This window comes from Zonotrichia leucophrys, chromosome 21 (genome assembly GCF_028769735.1).
Source record: "Zonotrichia leucophrys gambelii isolate GWCS_2022_RI chromosome 21, RI_Zleu_2.0, whole genome shotgun sequence".
In the NCBI taxonomy this organism is placed as follows: Eukaryota; Metazoa; Chordata; class Aves; order Passeriformes; family Passerellidae; genus Zonotrichia; species Zonotrichia leucophrys.
The window spans coordinates 5,997,796-6,014,620 of NC_088190.1; the positions used below are offsets into that span (position 1 = coordinate 5,997,796).

The 16,825-nt window shown below is 48.0% G+C and overlaps 1 protein-coding gene across 2 annotated transcripts in view; it reads right to left on the reverse strand.

Annotated features, from left to right (window-relative positions):
* Positions 1-16,825, reverse strand: part of FBXO42 (F-box protein 42) — a 75,421-nt gene that overhangs the window by 37,745 nt on the left and 20,851 nt on the right. For both annotated transcript variants that reach the window (XM_064730715.1, XM_064730716.1), the window contains exons 2-3: positions 4,781-5,050; positions 1,080-1,196 (exon numbers count right to left, since the gene is read on the reverse strand). In XM_064730715.1, the coding sequence (XP_064586785.1) occupies positions 1,080-1,196; positions 4,781-5,033 (370 nt within the window). In that variant the 5' untranslated portion in view covers positions 5,034-5,050. The remainder of the gene's footprint in view (positions 1-1,079; positions 1,197-4,780; positions 5,051-16,825) is intronic.

Consider the following 16,825-nt stretch of genomic DNA (forward strand, 5'->3'; position numbering starts at 1 on the left):
ATTCCAGGGGATGGCACTGCAGCTCCAAGGAGGAGCTCCCATCGGGATTCAGGGATGGCAATGCCAGGTCCCAAGGGAAGCAGCTCCTATGGGGATTCCAGGACCTGGCACTGCCCATGGGGATTTCAGAGGATGGCACTGCCAGCCCCTGATGGGAGTGGGATTCCAGGGGGTGGCACTGCCAGGTCCCAAAGAAGGCAGCTCCCAGTGGGATTCCAGGGCATGGCACTGCCCATCAGGACTCCAGGGGATGGCAATGCCAGGCTCCCAAGGGAGGCGGTATTCTCAGGGATGGCACTGCCAGGTTCCAGGGCATGGCACTGCCCATTGGGATTTTCAGAGGATGGCACTGCCATAGGACCCCAGGGATGGCACTGCCAGTCCAAGGAGGCAGTTCATGGGATTCTAGGCATGGCATGCCATGGATCTAGAGATGCACTGCCACCCTGAGGGGATGGGATTTCTAGGATGGCAATGCCAGCCCGAGGGAGGCAGTCCCATGGGATTCCAGGGGATGGCAATGCCAGCCCAAGGGGCACCCCATGGGATTCCAGGGATGGCATTGCCCATGGGGATCCCAGAGGTGGCAATGCAGCTCCAAGGGACAGCTCCAGGAGATTCCAGGACATGGCACTGCCCATTGGGATTTCTTAGGATGGCACTGCCAGCCCCCGATGGGAATGGGATTCCAGAGGATGGCACTGCCAGCTCCTAAGGGAGGCAGCTCCCAGTGGGATTCCAGGGGATGGCACTGCCCATCAGGACTCCAGGGGATGGCAATGCCAGGTTCCCAAGGGAGGCGGCTCCTATGGGGACTTCAGGGGATGGCACTGCCCGTTGGGATTCCAGGGCATGGCACTGCCAGCTCCCAAGGAAAGCAGCTCCTATGGGGATTCCAGGACATGGCACTGCCCATGGGGACTCCAGGGGATGGCACTGCCAGGTCCCAAAGGAGGCAGTTCCCAGTGGGATTCTAAGGCATGGCACTGCCCATGGGGACTCCAGAGATGGCACTGCCAGCCCTCAGGGCAGCAGCTGCCATGCAGGGAGGCACTGCCAGGGCACTGCAGGATACTCACTGTGTGAGAAGCGCTGGGTGATGGGGGTGCCAGGGTAGGGGTAAGTGCGGCTCTCCCACTGGATGTTCCCTTCCTGCACTGCCTTGATAAAGCCGTGGTAGCACTGATGGGCCACACCTGGGGAGAGAACAACACTGTCAGCAAAGCTGGGAACTGCTGGGGGAGATGAAACAGGAAAGCCTTATCAATATGATTGCCTGGCAGAAGATTTTGAGAATACAGAAACTATAAGTGAGATTGAAATGAAAGCAAGCTTTGAGATCCCTCAGTTACTGAACAACTGGAAAACAATGGTGTGGCTGCTGAAGGTGATCCCCTTTTGATGGAACAACACCCTCTGCTTGCAGACAGGCCCAAGGGTCAGAGCAGACCCTGCAGCTTGGCAGAAGGGGCCCAAAGAGGAGTTTTTAGAGCCAGGACAGGTCTCAGTGTGACCCTGGGAGCAAACCAGGGCTGTCCCCTGACTGCCACACCTGGAAAGCCACCCCAGCCAGGCTGGCAGTCTAACTGAAGGATTGCTCTCAGGGACACACACCTGAAAAAAAGGAAAGAAATCCATGGGATGGCAGAAACCTGTTGGGGAAGATGAAACAGGAAAGCCTTATAAATATGATTGTCTGGGAAAAGATTTTGAGAATATGGAAACTATAAGTGAGATTGAAATGAAAGCAAGCTTTGAGATCCCTCAGTTACTGAACAACTGGAAAACAATGGTGTGGCTGCTGAAGGTGATCCCCTTTTGATGGAACAACACCCTCTGCTTGCAGACAGGCCCAAGGGTCAGAGCAGACCCTGCAGCTTGGCAGAAGGGGCCCAAAGAGGAGTTTTTAGGGTTTAAAATGTAACACAGTGTGGTAATGTAGTGATTCTTATAGGCTGTATGGAAATGCTGTAATATTTGTATCTTGTACTAGATTGGTTAGTGAAAATCAGAATATTCAGCACAGAAGATTTATTGTATTGTAATGGGAACCTCGCTCTCTTAGCTCTTGCCTTTTACTCTCTTATCCCTTTTACTCTCTTTCCCTCTCATCCTTTCTCCCCCTCTCTTCTCCCAGCCCTGCTCCAGCTGTGTTTGGCAGCTCCCAGCAGGTCCCTGCACTTGGCCCTTTGCAATGAACCCCAAGTTCCCGACCTGGCTGCAGAGATCTCTCGTGTCCGTCTGTCCCAACTGTCCTACCCCTGATGCTCCTACAGGGAACAAGCTGTGCCTGCACGGTGCCAGCAGCTGCAAAGCCCCGTGCTTGGGTTAGAACCATGCTGGGAATGTGGGGGATTAAAGGAATAAAGACAAGGGAACTCTGCAAATGTGGAAGTCAGCAGTGTGTGCCGGCCGGGTCACGACATCCCGGCAGCTCCAGTCGGGAAGCAGAGCCCTTGGAAAGGAAGGAAGCACTGGGGTGCTGTGGGGAGCTTGTGCTCAGCCCTCTGTGCTGCACCCTGTTCCCTCAGCACACCCTGAGGGGCAGCTTCCCTTCTCCTGAGGAACCTCAGTGCAATAATCAACTTGTGAGAGTGTGAATGCAGCTACTGGCCAGGGATCTGAAAGGAACTGGAGTGATAAAAATCAGCAGGGATGCTCCAAGGCTGCCACTAATTCTGGAATGGGCCAGAGGCTGCTCCCTGAGGAGACAGAAGGGTCTGGAGAAGGTTTCTGGCTGCAGCAGCAGCTCAGCAGACACTTGGTGGCACCTGCACTGAGGATGCCACAACGTGCCAAGAGTTCTTCCCCAAGCCCTGTGCCAGGAACACCCCCAGCAAGAAATCCCACTCCGGGATACAAAGCAGGAAGGGGTTTTTAAAATAAAATATAAAGCCTGGGGTCCTTGAGGAGCTGATCCCTGAGAGTCACACGGGAAAGGCAATGTGAGCTCCAGGAGTGCACAGCAGATGTATCCTGGCAAACAGGAAAAATGAACCAGGAGAACACGAATCAATTGTTTACCTCGAGTGACCTCCCTGGGCACAGCTCACAGGTGGTGGCTCCAGTATTACAGTGACCTTAGACGGTCACTGGGGTGAGAGAAGGATGAGAATCTTGTTTCTTGATCAGAAGGCTTGATTTATTCATATAAGATATATAATACATTATAACTATACTAAAAAGAATAAGAAGAGAAGTTGCAGAGAGCTGCTCAGCTAAGAATAGAATCGAAAGAATGAATAACAAAGTTCTGTGTGCAGGGAATCTGTCCCTGAGCTGCTCCTGTGATTGGCCTTTAATGGTACACAAGGAAGATGAGCCAATCACAGGGACACCTGCTACATTTCACAGCAGCTGATAACAATTGTTTACATTCTTCTTCTGGGGCTCTGCTTCCCAGAAGATGGACAAATGTGAAAGAAAGGATTTCTATGAAAAAATGTCTGCGACAGCTCCAGAGCTTCCCTTGGCTGGAACTGCCCCAGAAGGGCCCAGCTGCCCTGCACCACCCATCCCTGAGAGGTGACACAGCCCAAAGCCATGCTGTGCCCACCCTGGGCTCCAGGGAAGTTTCCCACATCCCTCTGGGCTGACTCCCAGCTGTTTGTCCATCCCAGCTGCATCCCTTGCAGGCCATCCAGGAAACAGCCAAGCAGCCACTGGGGGCTGCAGCACTTGGCAAAGGGCTGGGGGCAGCTGCTGCCCCAAAAGGATGCACAAAAAAAGGGATTTTGGGCCATGGGCACTGCTGGGGTAGCTGTGGTTTTTAACCCCCAGCCTGTTCAGCTCTGGGCAGAGTGGGAAATGCTTGGGATCTTTCAGATGAGGAGAATTCCATAAATGAGCCATCACCTCACAATCTGCCAAGGGCATTCCTCACCTGACACCCACTCCTGTTTTCCAGAAGGAGCACATTCCCCTTGTGCAGCAACCTGTCCCATTTCCTAGGACTGAACTGCTCTCCTCTGAAACTCCTTGTTTTTAAATGAAGCTCATGATTAAAGTGTACACCCCACAGAATGGTACCAGAAATCACCCAATGTATTAAAATAAATTGAAGTAGAAGATTCTGCTTGTATCCTTGTCCAAATTTTCTCTCTTTATTTGCTGTATCATACTTCTCCAGCATTCAAATACCCCCACAGGGCTCTGGAATGAGTGTGCAGAGGCAAAGGAAGGATCTGTGTCTCTGGGCTAAGCTGGAACATGCACATCTCTACTCATGCAGATTTTATGCTGCACTTATCTCCAGCAGAGCTGTAAGAAGCAGAGCCAGGGCTGCTGGAAGCAGCAGCTTTGGGAATGTTAATTACTGAGCAAGAGGCAAATGAAGTGCAATTAAAACCCCATCAGCCCTGGGACACTGGCAGGGGCTCTGGGGAGGAGGCTGCAACCCAAGGTCACCAGTGCAGCACTGGGAGCACCCAGAGGCAGCAGAGGAGCTGCTCTGTCCTGGGGCTTTGGTTTAGTTTGGGCTGGAAGGGACCTCAAAGCTCATCCAGCTCCAAGCCCTGCTAAGGTGGGACCTTCCACCATCCCAGGGCACTCCAAGCCCTGTCCAGCCTGGCCTTGGACATTTCCAGGATGGGAATTCATGGCCCCTCTGGGTTTCTACGCTGAGGGGTTCAATTCTGCACAGCTCCAGGCCTGCTTTGAGCAAAGCCAGGGTAGGGTTTCTCTGGGGTTTCACACAAGTCAGATTTCAGAGTTTGAGGGGAAAACAAGAGAGCTGGGTTCCAAACCCCACAATCAGAGAAACTGCTGCCATCACTTGTACCTTTGATCAGTCGATACCACTGTTTGCAGACAAGGGCGGCGGTTTTGTGCTCCTGGTAGGGAGAGAGGAAGGACAGGATGTATTCCAAAACCTCTTCTGGCAGCTCCAGCATCGATCTGGAGCTGGGCCTGGGCTCCTCCACCTCCAGCTCAGCGTGGGGCTCTTCCTCCTGCTCCATCGTCCCTTCCACGGCGGCCTCCTCTGCATCCACGGCCATGAACCCGTCATCGTCACTGTCCGAGGAGCTGGCCATGGCATCCCCTGTCACAGCTGCCAAAAGGGACAACAGGGAGTCACAGGGAGCACCAGCAACAGCCATGGGCACTGTGTGAGGAGCTGGCCATGGCATCCCCTGTCACAGCTGCCAAAAGGGACAACAGGGAGTCACAGGGAGCACCAGCAACAGCCATGGGCACTGTGTGAGGAGCTGGCCATGGCATCCCCTGTCACAGCTGCCAAAAGGGACAACAGGGAGGTCACACGTGTCACAACTCAGTGCATCCCTCTGGGTATCCAGAGTGGCCAAGGACCCCATTGAGGGGCTCAGAGACCCTGGCACATAGCCCAGAGCACCTGGGGATGTGATTGTGACCCCTGGAGCAAGCTGCCAGCTTTGTATGAGGACATGAAAGTCACAGAGGTTCAAACAGTATAACAATAAAATGATCACAGGGTGAAAATGTAGATTTTAGGATTTTTGGTATGGGGGTTATGGGGACAAGATGGAGGAATCTGGGCATGTCCAGCCTTTCTCCTTCTTCTTGTTCTCCATTTTCTGCAGTGATGTTGGCACTTTGGGATTGGTTTAGAGTAGAAGTGCAGTGTCTAACACAGGTGATAGGTATTGGGAATTAAGTGTAAATATGTTATACATAGTTTGTAGTATAAAAGGACAACACAGAGTGCCTGTGGCTGCCTGGCTGAGCAGATCTCAGCTGGGCAGAAAGAAAATTTTATAGCTAAGAATTAATAAACCTCAAGACCGAAAAGTGAGGAGTCCAGACTCATTCTTCAGTTGCATGGGTTGAAACAGAGACAGAAGCAGAGACACCCTGCACATCTGGGGCAGCAATTACCAACCAAAACCCGAGCACACGGAGCACCAGGAGCACACTGAGAGCTGTGTCCCACACCAGAGGGCTGTGGGACACCAATCACTGAGTGCAGGACTGTCCGGTTTTCGGCTGTTTGGATGGCCTGGAAAGGCCCGGGGTGGCCTTGGGGCAGCCCGCGTATCAAAGGACGAGAAGAGGCTTCAGTTCTTCTTTCGGTCTTTATGTTTATTAAATGTTTATCTAAAAGATTTTCTTTCGGCCCGACAGAGCTCTGCTCAGCAGCCAGCCATGAGCACACTGTGCTGCCCTCCGGACAGTCACCTATCTTTACACCCATAGTTACGTGTACAATATTTATCATTTTTCCCCAATCCTTTTTATTTTTATTGTCCGGTGCACTTTCAGTAATGACCAATCCCAAAGTGCCACCATCACCACAGAAGATGGAGGAGAAGAAGAAGGACAGGACACACCCCAATTCCTCCATCTTACTCCTCTAAACCCCCCTGTACAGAAATCCTAAACCCTGTGTCTCACCCTCTAATTAACTGATCCCTTCACCATTCACCCCGGTGAAATCCTCCTATCCTCATACAGGTGTCGTCTCCTGTGTAGGATCAAAGTCCAGCCACCAGACACTTCTGGAACATTCCAGGACTCCCGAGCCCCCCAAGGGTGACTCGGTGACTCGGCACCTCAGTCCTGAGGTGCTGAGATCCCACACAGGACGTGGTTTTGCAGTTTTGCAGCAGCTGAGGGTTTAGGAAGGGCTTTCCCAGGTCACTCCATCCCTCCCCAGCCTGCAGTGGGGAGCAGAGAGCCAAAGGCCAACCCTGGAGCTGCTGCTCCCTCACTGGGCACGAGGAGACATCGCCCTGCCCTGCCCTGCCCAGCTGGGATGGGGAAAGGATCCCTGGGGAACTCACCCGAGCTGAGCCAGGATCACAGGACATTTACAGTCCCTGTGGAACCTGTTCTGCCAGCCAGGCTGTTTTACCCCAAACATCTCCTTTGTGGGGGGGAAAGTGCCCTGCCTCGTTTTCAGCACCCTTTTCCCTTTAATTGTGAAATACCTGCACACAGCCCTGGCTGGCAGGAGGTGAGGAAAGCAAATCCCCCCAGGATTTATGGCTGATGGAAGGCTGGGAGAGCAGAGTTGTATCTCCAGCTATTCCCAACATCCCCAGTGTAAGGTGACACCTCGATGACAGAAAAGTGTCATGAAATAAATCCACCTTAACGAGTGGCTGTGTCCAGTCTGGGCAGCTGGCCCTGTGTGAGGTTAAATCCATGCAAATGCAGACAAACAGCCTGTCCTGAGCACAGCAGCAGCACTTTTCCCTTCCAAGGTGGCTGAGTGGAGGCCAAGGGAGCAGCAGCTCCCTCATTGCTCCTGGATCCTTAACCCAAACCACAGCAACAGCTCCTGGGGATGACATGGAGCTTTCTTTTCCAGAAATTCCCTTTTAATCCTTTCCTAGCACGAGGAAAGGACCAAACCAGGGCAAGCTCCCCATTCTTTGGGTTCCTCCCAAGTCCACAAGGCAGAGGCTGCCCAGCCTTCCCCCAGCCCTGGACTCACCAGGGTTATTGGAGACAAATCCACACAGTCCATAGGAGAAACTCAACCTGCAGCAGGCCAGGAAGCAAACCAAGACAGCTTTTCCCTAACATTCTCCAATATAGGAATATTATCATTATTTTTTTCCAAATCCTAACTATCCCAGAAAATCTGGCTGGAAGGAATTGAAATTATTGATGTCAGGGTTTAACTTGGGTTACCTAGCAGGATAAATACCCTGATACAGATATAAATATCCTGATACAGAAATAAATACCCTGATACAGAAATACCCTGGTAACAAACCCCACATTACACCACATCACCTTGGGACATTGACTGGTTTATAAATGAGGTTTATTTCTCAGGAATAACCCGAGCTGCTGTTACAATCCAGGGTTTTCCCATGCCGTGGGAATGGCAGGTGGTGCAGACACAGAGTGGGAAAGCTTTCCATGGCAACCAATTCATGCCCAGGAGAATGACAGGCGCCAGCACCATCCCCAGCACTGTCAGGTTCCCTGAGGAAGCAGCTCTGGGAAATGCACAGGGCTGTCAATCTGTGGGAGGAACCACAGCAGAACCCAGCACGTTTCCCATGGCAGAAATCCCTGCTGGAGTCACTGTTGTGCAGGGGAGGCCTGTGAGGTGCTCACAGGGGTTCTTGGATTGGGGAAGAGATGAGGATCTGACTCCATGGTTCAGAAGGCTGATTTATTATTTTATGATATATATTACATTAAAACTATACTAAAAGAATAGAAGAAAAGGTTTCATCAGAAGGCTAGAAGAATAGAATAGGAAGGAATGATAACAAAGGCTTCTGTTTCAGACAGAGAGTCCGAGCCAGCTGACTGTGACTGGCCATTAATTACAAACAAACTAACATGAGCTAATCACAGATGCACCTGTTGCATTCCACAGCAGCAGATAACCAATGTTTACATTTTGTTCCTGAGGCCTCTCAGCTTCTCAGGAGGAAAAAATCCTAAGGAAAGGATTTTTCATTAAAGTTGTCTGTGACAGAGGCTGGAACCCAAACAGTGACAGGGGCACTGCTGCTGCCAGAACCTGCCTGACACAGAACAGGCAAGAGTTCCCAGGGACTGAGCGAAAGGAAAAGTGGAGTTGTGCTAAAAAATATGAAAGGATGGAGGGCTGGGCCTTCTCCAAGCAAAGGCATCTGTGGCTGGGAAGTGCCTGTGCTGGTTTGCATCCTGCCACAGCATAGAGCCAGCACTGCTGGTGCCCCTGCCCAGGATGGGGCTGTGCCCTTGCCCATGATGGGGCTGTGCCCAGGATGGGGCTGTGCCCATGCCCAGGATGGGGCTGTGCCCCTGCCCAGGACTGAGCCATGCTCCATGCTCCAGGCTGGAATGGGGCTGTGCCCCTGCCCAGGATACAGAGGGACAGCAGGGTCTGTCCCTCCCAGCCTGGGATCACAAAGCAGCTCCCCAGGAGTCAGAGGTTTCACATCCTCAAGCCCTGCCAGAACCCTGAGCAGGAGATTTTTCCTCTGCCCCAGGGACAGTGGTGATGGACCAGGGGCTTGTCAGGACCTTGTGTGATCCCAATTTTTATTTGTGCTCTAAATAATGTCCAAATGCTGCTGGAGAGGGTCATGGGAAGTGCAGGAATGCTCACCCACTAGAAAGAGGTGTTTTCCTGCTAGTAAATCCCAATTTGGATCCTCTGGAGCAGGCTCAGGAATAACCCAACACGGCAGGCTGATCCCAGGCACAAAACACCAAAAATCATCTTTAGAACAGTGGGAGGAGCCCCAAATAGCATTTCTGAGGATGGAGAAGCTCCACTGAGTTTTGTCTGCTCTTCCCAAACCACTTGATAATATTATAAATATTCCACAGCATCTCCTTTGGTAAATCCTTGTTTCCTAAACGTTTGAACAGAAGGAATAACCATCCTCAGAGTTTTCACACCCACGCTGTGTTCTTTTTTGGAAGAAAACAAGGCCAGCAATAAACCCAGCTCCCAAAAGGCAGCTCACTGTCAAAATAACCCTCCAAGCTTGACCTGCCATGGGTGTGGATTTTGTTTGGAAGGGTGGGCTGGGAATAACCACCCCTGGAATGTAAAGCAAAGCCTGTCCTAAACCCTGCTCCAATACAGGAAAAGGAAAAAGAACGCAGGCAGTTGGCAAGAAAGAGCTAAAGCACCCCAGCAGCTCCTGCTGCCACTTATTCAGCAGATCCATGAGGGGAAATCCCACACCTGGGGTTTTACTGGTTATTCCAGAAGCAGAACTGAGTGCTCCTGCATTTCTGGGTGATGCAAGAGGAGCTTTCTCCCTCATCCTCCCTCTCCAGGTGCTCTCTGCTTGCACCACAATGGCTCCACTTTGTACCTGGGCTAAAGTGAATCTCTGAGCACTCAAAAAGCTGCAAGCCAGAGATTTAAGCAGTTGTGTCTCATCCCAAAGTGGCTGCAATCCAATTAACTCCGGGATGGGATCGAGCCCTGAAAACACCGACACAACCCCAAACACTCCATGATGTTCTGCACCCCAGAGCCCTGCTTGTGGGATCTCAGCACCTCAGCACTGAGGGGTCACCGAGACCACCCTTGGGGGGCTCGGGAGTCCTGGAATGTTCCAGAAGTGTCTGGTGGCTGCACTTTGATCCTACACGGGAGACGACACCTGTATGAGGACAGGAGGGTTTCACCGGGGTGAATGGTGAAGGGATTGGTTAATTAGAGAATGAAACACAGGGTTTAGGATTTCTGTACAGGGGGGTTTAGAGAAGTAAGATGGAGGAATTGGGGCGTGTCCTGTCCTTCTTCTTCTCCTCCATCTTCTGTGGTGATGGTGGCACTTTGAGATTGGTCATTACTAAAAGTGCACTGAGCAATAAGGGTGAAAAGTATTGGGGAAAAATGATAAATATTGTACACGTAACTTTGGGTATAAAGATAGGTGACCGCCCGGAGGGCGGGAGTGTGCTCATGGCTGGCTGCTGAGCAGAGCTCTGTCGGGCCGAGAGAAAATCTTTTAGATAAACAATTAATAAACACAGAAACCGAAAGAAGAACTGAAGCCTCTTCTGTTCCTTTGAAACGCAGGCTGCCCAAAGCCACCCCGGGCCTTTCCAGGCCCTTCAAACAGCCGAAAATCGGACACCTGCTGTCCCACAGAAATGCCTATCCCAGCAGCAGGAAGGCTTTTGGGGTGCTCAGGGATCGGCCTGGACTGCAGCAAGGAGTGGCAGCAGCTCCAGGAAGGGCTGCAAGGGCAGCGGGAGCGCGGCGCCGATGGAATCTGCCTGCCCTTTCCTGAGAGCTGCCAAAACATCTCATAATCCTTTTCCTCCTTCCAGAGCACTTCCATTTTCCCCTCCCTCCCCTCCTGAAATTAGTTAAGAACCTGCTGGTTATTCCTGAAGTAATTATCTGGAACAAACAGCTGAGGAATATGAAAATAAATATATATTAATTATATAAAAAATAACCCCACGGGGTTGAAGCACTGCTCCAAAGCTGCTCCTGCAAATCCCCTCCTGCTCAAGACTTCCACGCAGGCCCTCCTGCCCAATGTGTGCATGTGCTCCTCCTAGTGGCCCCCCTCTCCACAACTGCTTCAGAATGCTAACTGCTGGGTGTGACTGGTTTGTCCCTCCTCTTTTATGATCTGATGGCACAACGCCTTTCAAGGGAATGCTTGAATGGCAGGGTGAGCTGGCACTGTTCCCAGTCATGGAATGCTCATTCCATCCAGGAAACAGGGAAGCTGGCAGGAGGAGCTGCTGTCCCAGCAGGAAGTAAAGGAAAAGGAAAGGACAAGAAGCGGAAAAAGGGAGGAAGTTGGGAAAGAAGGAAAGGAAGAAAGGAAGGAAGGAAGGAAAGGAAAGGAAAGGAAAGGAAAGGAAAGGAAAGGAAAGGGAAAGGAAAGGAAAGGAAAGGAAAGGAAAGGAAAGGAAAGGAAAGGAAAGGAAAGGAAAGGAAAGGAAAGGAAAGGAAAGGAAAGGAAAGGAAAGGAAAGGAAAGGAAAGGAAAGGAAAGGAAAGGAAAGGAAAGGAAAGGAAAGGAAAGGAAAGGAAAGGAAAGGAAAGGAAAGGAAGAAGGAAAGGAAGGAAGAGGAAAGAAGGAAAGGAAGAGGAAGGAGGAAAGAGGAAGAGGAAGAGGAGAGAGAGAGGAAGAGAGAAGAGGAAGAGAAGAGAGAAGAGAGAAGAAGAGAAGAGAAAGAAGGAAGAGAAGAGAAGAGAGAAGAGAAGAGAAGAGAAGAGAAGAGAAGAGAAGAGAAGAGAAGAGAAGAGAAGAGAAGAGAAGAGAAGAGAAGAGAAGAGAAGATTCCAGGTGTGAGAGAGGACCCAGTCCAGCTGGCCCAGGGCTGGGGCTGCCAGGAGAGAGGGATTTCATTATTTCCTTATTTCACTATTTCATGATTTCATTGCACCTGGCAATCAGGAGCCCTGGGGGTAGTTTGGGGGTGGAAGGCAGCAGCTGTCCCCAACCTGCTCCAGACTCTTCCTCACACCTTGGAATGGCTTTTTCTGTGTGCCAGCATCTCCAGGGGACACTCTGGGGACAGCCACACTTCTGGCTGATTCTCTGCCCCAGTTCAATTAAAAATCCTCTTCCAGCAGACAGAAATGGTTCATTTTTCCTTTCAAAAAAAAAAAAAATCTTATCTCTATGGGAAGGATTCTTTCCACATTTTCAGTATTTTAGTGTTTGTCTCCCCAGCTGTGCCATCAAGGATTTCACTGCAGCTTTCCCTGATCCTGGTTTTGCTCTAAAAGAAGCCCTGAGAGCTTTTCTGGGGTGAAAAGAGGAAAACGCAGCACTATTTGCAAGGAGAAGAATGATGTTTTATAAAAGCAGCAGCACAGGGAGTGACAGGTCCGTGGGAACCACAGGATTCAGGATTGGGATAAACACCATGAAATAAAACAACATTTCCACATTTCCAGTCCTCCCCAACCTGCAGCAGCTGCAACTGATCCTTTTGGAAATCAACTGCTGGGCAAGCTCAACAATGAGGGAAAAAAGCAGATTTTAGTCCAAAAAAAAAGAAAATACAGCCTGTGGGAAGCTGTGGGATGAGCAACATCCTGTGTGTGCAGAGTGAGACCATGGATGTTCCTTATCCCTCAAAACAGGCAGCTCCAAGGGCTCTTTCCCTTTTTTTCCAACACAAAATTGTTTTTCTTTCACCCAGGAAAAGAAAGGATTCCTAAATTCCACCATTTCCTCCCTGTGATGGTTTTGCCTGTTAGAACTGTGGGTTCAGGGACTTCAGGAAAAAAATCCAAATGACAGAAATGTTTACAGCTGCCCATTGGCCTGGAACTGCCCCACTGCAGCTGAATTTTGGTTGATATTTCTGGAATAAAAAGGCACCAAAATCCCAGGAATTCCTCCCAGCTGGTCCTTGGCTATTCCAGATTCCTGCTTGTTTATTTTATATAGTAATATATAATATTATTATATGATATTAATATTAATATATTATAATTATATAATATAATTAATATATATTAATATATTATATATTAGTATATAATATATAATATATATTATATATTATATATATATAGTTATATATATTAATATATAACATATATTATTATATAAAATTACATATTAATATAATATATTATAATATTAAATATAATAATATATATTATTATGATATTAATATTAATATATTACAATGATATAATATAATTTATATATCTTATATATTAATATATATTATATATTATTTATTATATATTGATATATATATTAATTTATAACATATATTAATATATAAAATTATATATGTTAATATATTATATATTATAATATTAAATATAATTATATATAACATTATTATATGATATTAATATTAATATATTATATTTATATGAATTATCTATTAATATATTAATATATTATATATTAATATATAATATATATTATAATATTATATAAATTGATATATATATTAATATATAACATATATTATTATAATATATAATCTATAATATATTAATATATCGTATATTATAATATTAAATATAATATAAATATTAATATAATATTAATATTAATATTAATATTAATATTATTATATTAAATATAATAATGGCATATTAAAATATATTAATAATCATAATAATATATAGTGTTGTTGTTGTTATTATTATTATTATTATTATTATTATTTAATAAATGGCTCCAAAGTGTAATAAAATCTCAATAAACATGAAGTAATATGCAGGAAGTTTATAATGAAAGCACAAGGAAAACACTTCAACTGACCCAAAACCCAGCCTGGTTTTGCTCACATGAAAAACAAACCTGAAAACACAATTATTCCTGCGAGTTCTGTATTTGCCTTTCCACACCAAAAAAAAGACAATCCTTAAATATTCCCTGCAATAAAGCCATGAAAAATCCAAAATCTCCACCACGCACCAACCCCTCCACTTGTTATGGGTGCATGGATTTGGAGAATTTCCATGGTTTTGGACAATATTATCACCCTTGAAAGAGCTGGATTTGTTTCAAACCTGCCAAAATCTGCCTGGCATCACAAGAGGAACTCCTTGGGTGCAATAATCGGCTGAAATTCTGAAATTTCAGGATTTAATAAATAATCCTGAAATCTCCTAAACTGAGCAGGAAATGAGGATTTGGGGCTCACACGCTCCCTCTGCCGGCCCCCGCCAAACCCTGAATTCCAATTTTCACCTCAGCTTTCCCAGCCAACAAATCCTGCTCCATCTGCAAACTCAACTCCCCCAAAACCCAGAATAACCCCAAACAGAAGCTTTTAAAGCTGGAAAAATTGAGATTTTTTCCAAGGACCCAGAATAACCCCAAACAGAAGCTTTTAAAGCTGGAAAATTGAGATTTTTCCAAGGAAAAGGGCAGCTGCTCTTCCTGGTGCAATATCTGCTATAGGAGGATGAACTTTGCAGGATAAAAAACATTTCTTTAAAAGTGCTCAGGATGGTTTACTGGCATGAATTCCTGATCAGGAATGCTGAGCAAAGCCACACTGGGAGATCCTGGGGATTGTCTGAGGACAGCCTGTGACAATGTCACAGCATTCCCTGAGCCCCACGAGCCCTGACACCTCCCAAAGGCACCAAAAACTGGTTCATCTGCACAAAGGAAAAGAATTTAGAATGGAACCACGAGGAAAACACAGCCAGCGACCCAAATCCAGCCCAATTCTGCTCACCTGAAAAACCAGCCTGAAAAAACTCCTGTAATTTCTGGGTTTTCAGCTAGGAAATGCCCAATTCCAACTGCCTGAGCAGAGTAACCAAATGAAAAATGTGGAGATATTCCAGAAAGGGTTTGCTACCAAAACACTGGGTTTCCAGCTAGTGCTCACAGGGGTTTGCAGGTGAGGGAAGAGACGAGGATGTTGACTCCATGTTCAGAAGTCTTGATTTATTTTTTTGTGATCTATATATTACATTATATATATATATATATATATATATATATTACATTAAATAACCAAATGAAAAATGTGGAGATACCTCAGGAAAAAGTTTGCTAACAAAACACTGAGTTTCCAGCTAGGAAATGCCCAGTTCCAGCTGGTCAGGCAGAATAACCAAATGAAAAATGTGGAGATATTCCAGAAAGGGTTTGCTAACAAAACACTGGGTTTGCAGCTAGGAAATGCCCAATTCCAACTGCCTGAGCACAGTAACCAAATGAAAAACGTGGAGATATCTCAGGAAAGGGTTTGCTACCAAAACACTGGGTTTCCAGCTAGGAAATGCCCAGTTCCAGCTGCCCAGGCAGAATAACCAAATGAAAAATGTGGAGATATCTCAGGAAAGGGTTTGCTACCAAAACACTGGGTTTCCAGCTAGGAAATGCCCAGTTCCAGCTGCCCAGGCAGAATAACCAAATGAAAAATGTGGAGATATTCCAGAAAGGGTTTGTTAACAAAACACCCAAACACCCTGGAAGCCTTCATTCTTCATTCCTGATTTTCTGAGGGGCTGCATTAGGAGCTTGTGGGATGATTTTATTCAATCCATTCTCTGCAGAGCAGCAGTGGGGGATGCCCAGGGAAGGCACTGTCCCCATTGTCCCCACGTGTCCTGCAGGAAAGGTGAGGGCTGGAGCTCCTGCAGCCCCCAGGTATCTGGGGAACAGGAAAATGGCATTTCCTACCCTGCCTGGGGTATGGGGGTGTCAGGGCTCCTCCTCCTCTGTCTCTAGGATATGGAGCTCTCCTGCCTTTGCTGAGGATGCTCCCAGGCCCTTTCCAGTCTCAGGGAACTTGGGGGCACTGAGGAATCATGGAATGGCTTGGGAGGGACCTAAAGCTCATCCACCTCCCACTGTCCCAGGTGGCTCCAAGCCCCAATGTGTGACGGTGGCCACAGGGGTTTGCAGGTGAGGGAAGAGACGAGGATGTTCAGAAGTCCTGATTTATTATTTTATGATCTATATATTACATTAAAACTACACTAAAAGAATAGAAGGAAAAGTTCTCATCTCAGAAGGCTGGCTAAGAATAGAAAATGAAAGAATGATAACAAAAGCAGCAGTCTCAGAGTCTCTGTCCGAGGCAGCTGACTGTGATTGGCCATTAATTATAAACATCCTAATGAGACCAATCCCAGCTGCACCCGAGCATTCCATGCAGCAAACAATCAATGCTTACATTCTGTCCCTGAGGCCTCTCAGCTTCTCAGGAGGAAAAAATCTTAAAGAAAGATTTTTAATGAAAAGATGTCTGTGACATCAATGTCCAGCCTGGCCTTGGGCACTGCCAGGGATGCAGGGGCACCCACAGCTGCTGTGGGCACCTGTGCCAGGGCTGCCCACCCTGCCAGGGAAGGATTTATCCCAATATCCCACCTGAACCTACTGGATCCCACAGCAGGATCCTTGAGGCCTTTCTGCTCCTGCTGAACCAGGCAGAGGGGGCAGCAGGATCAGGAATCAGTGAGAGGGAAAGCAAAGTGAGCTTTGCTTCCAAAAATCCATTGAGGGCTGGACACAAAACCTCCTTCAGAAACCACCAGCACTTCCAGAAGCTGGGAACAACCAGGATTCACCTCAGTGCTGTGCACAGAACCCAGGCAATCTTTGGGGTCCAACACATCAGGTTGGATGTTTTGTGGTGGGAACAAAGGATGGAGTTTCAGGAAAATGAAGGCAAGCACAGCCAGGCCAAGGTCAGGGTTCTCCTGCTGTGGGTGCTCATGCTCCAGCCTCTGGTTCTCCATCATGACATGGTCAGGGCAGCACCCACACATCCATCACAGAACCATGGGATTGGTAAGGCTGGAAAAACCCTACAGGATCACTGAGTCCATGGTTCCCCCAGCACTACCCTGTCCCCACTAAACCCTGTCCCCACTAAACCCTGTCCCCACTAACAATGTCCCCACCAAACCCTGTCCCCAAGTGCCACATCCCGGGACCAGCCAGGGGCCATTGCCC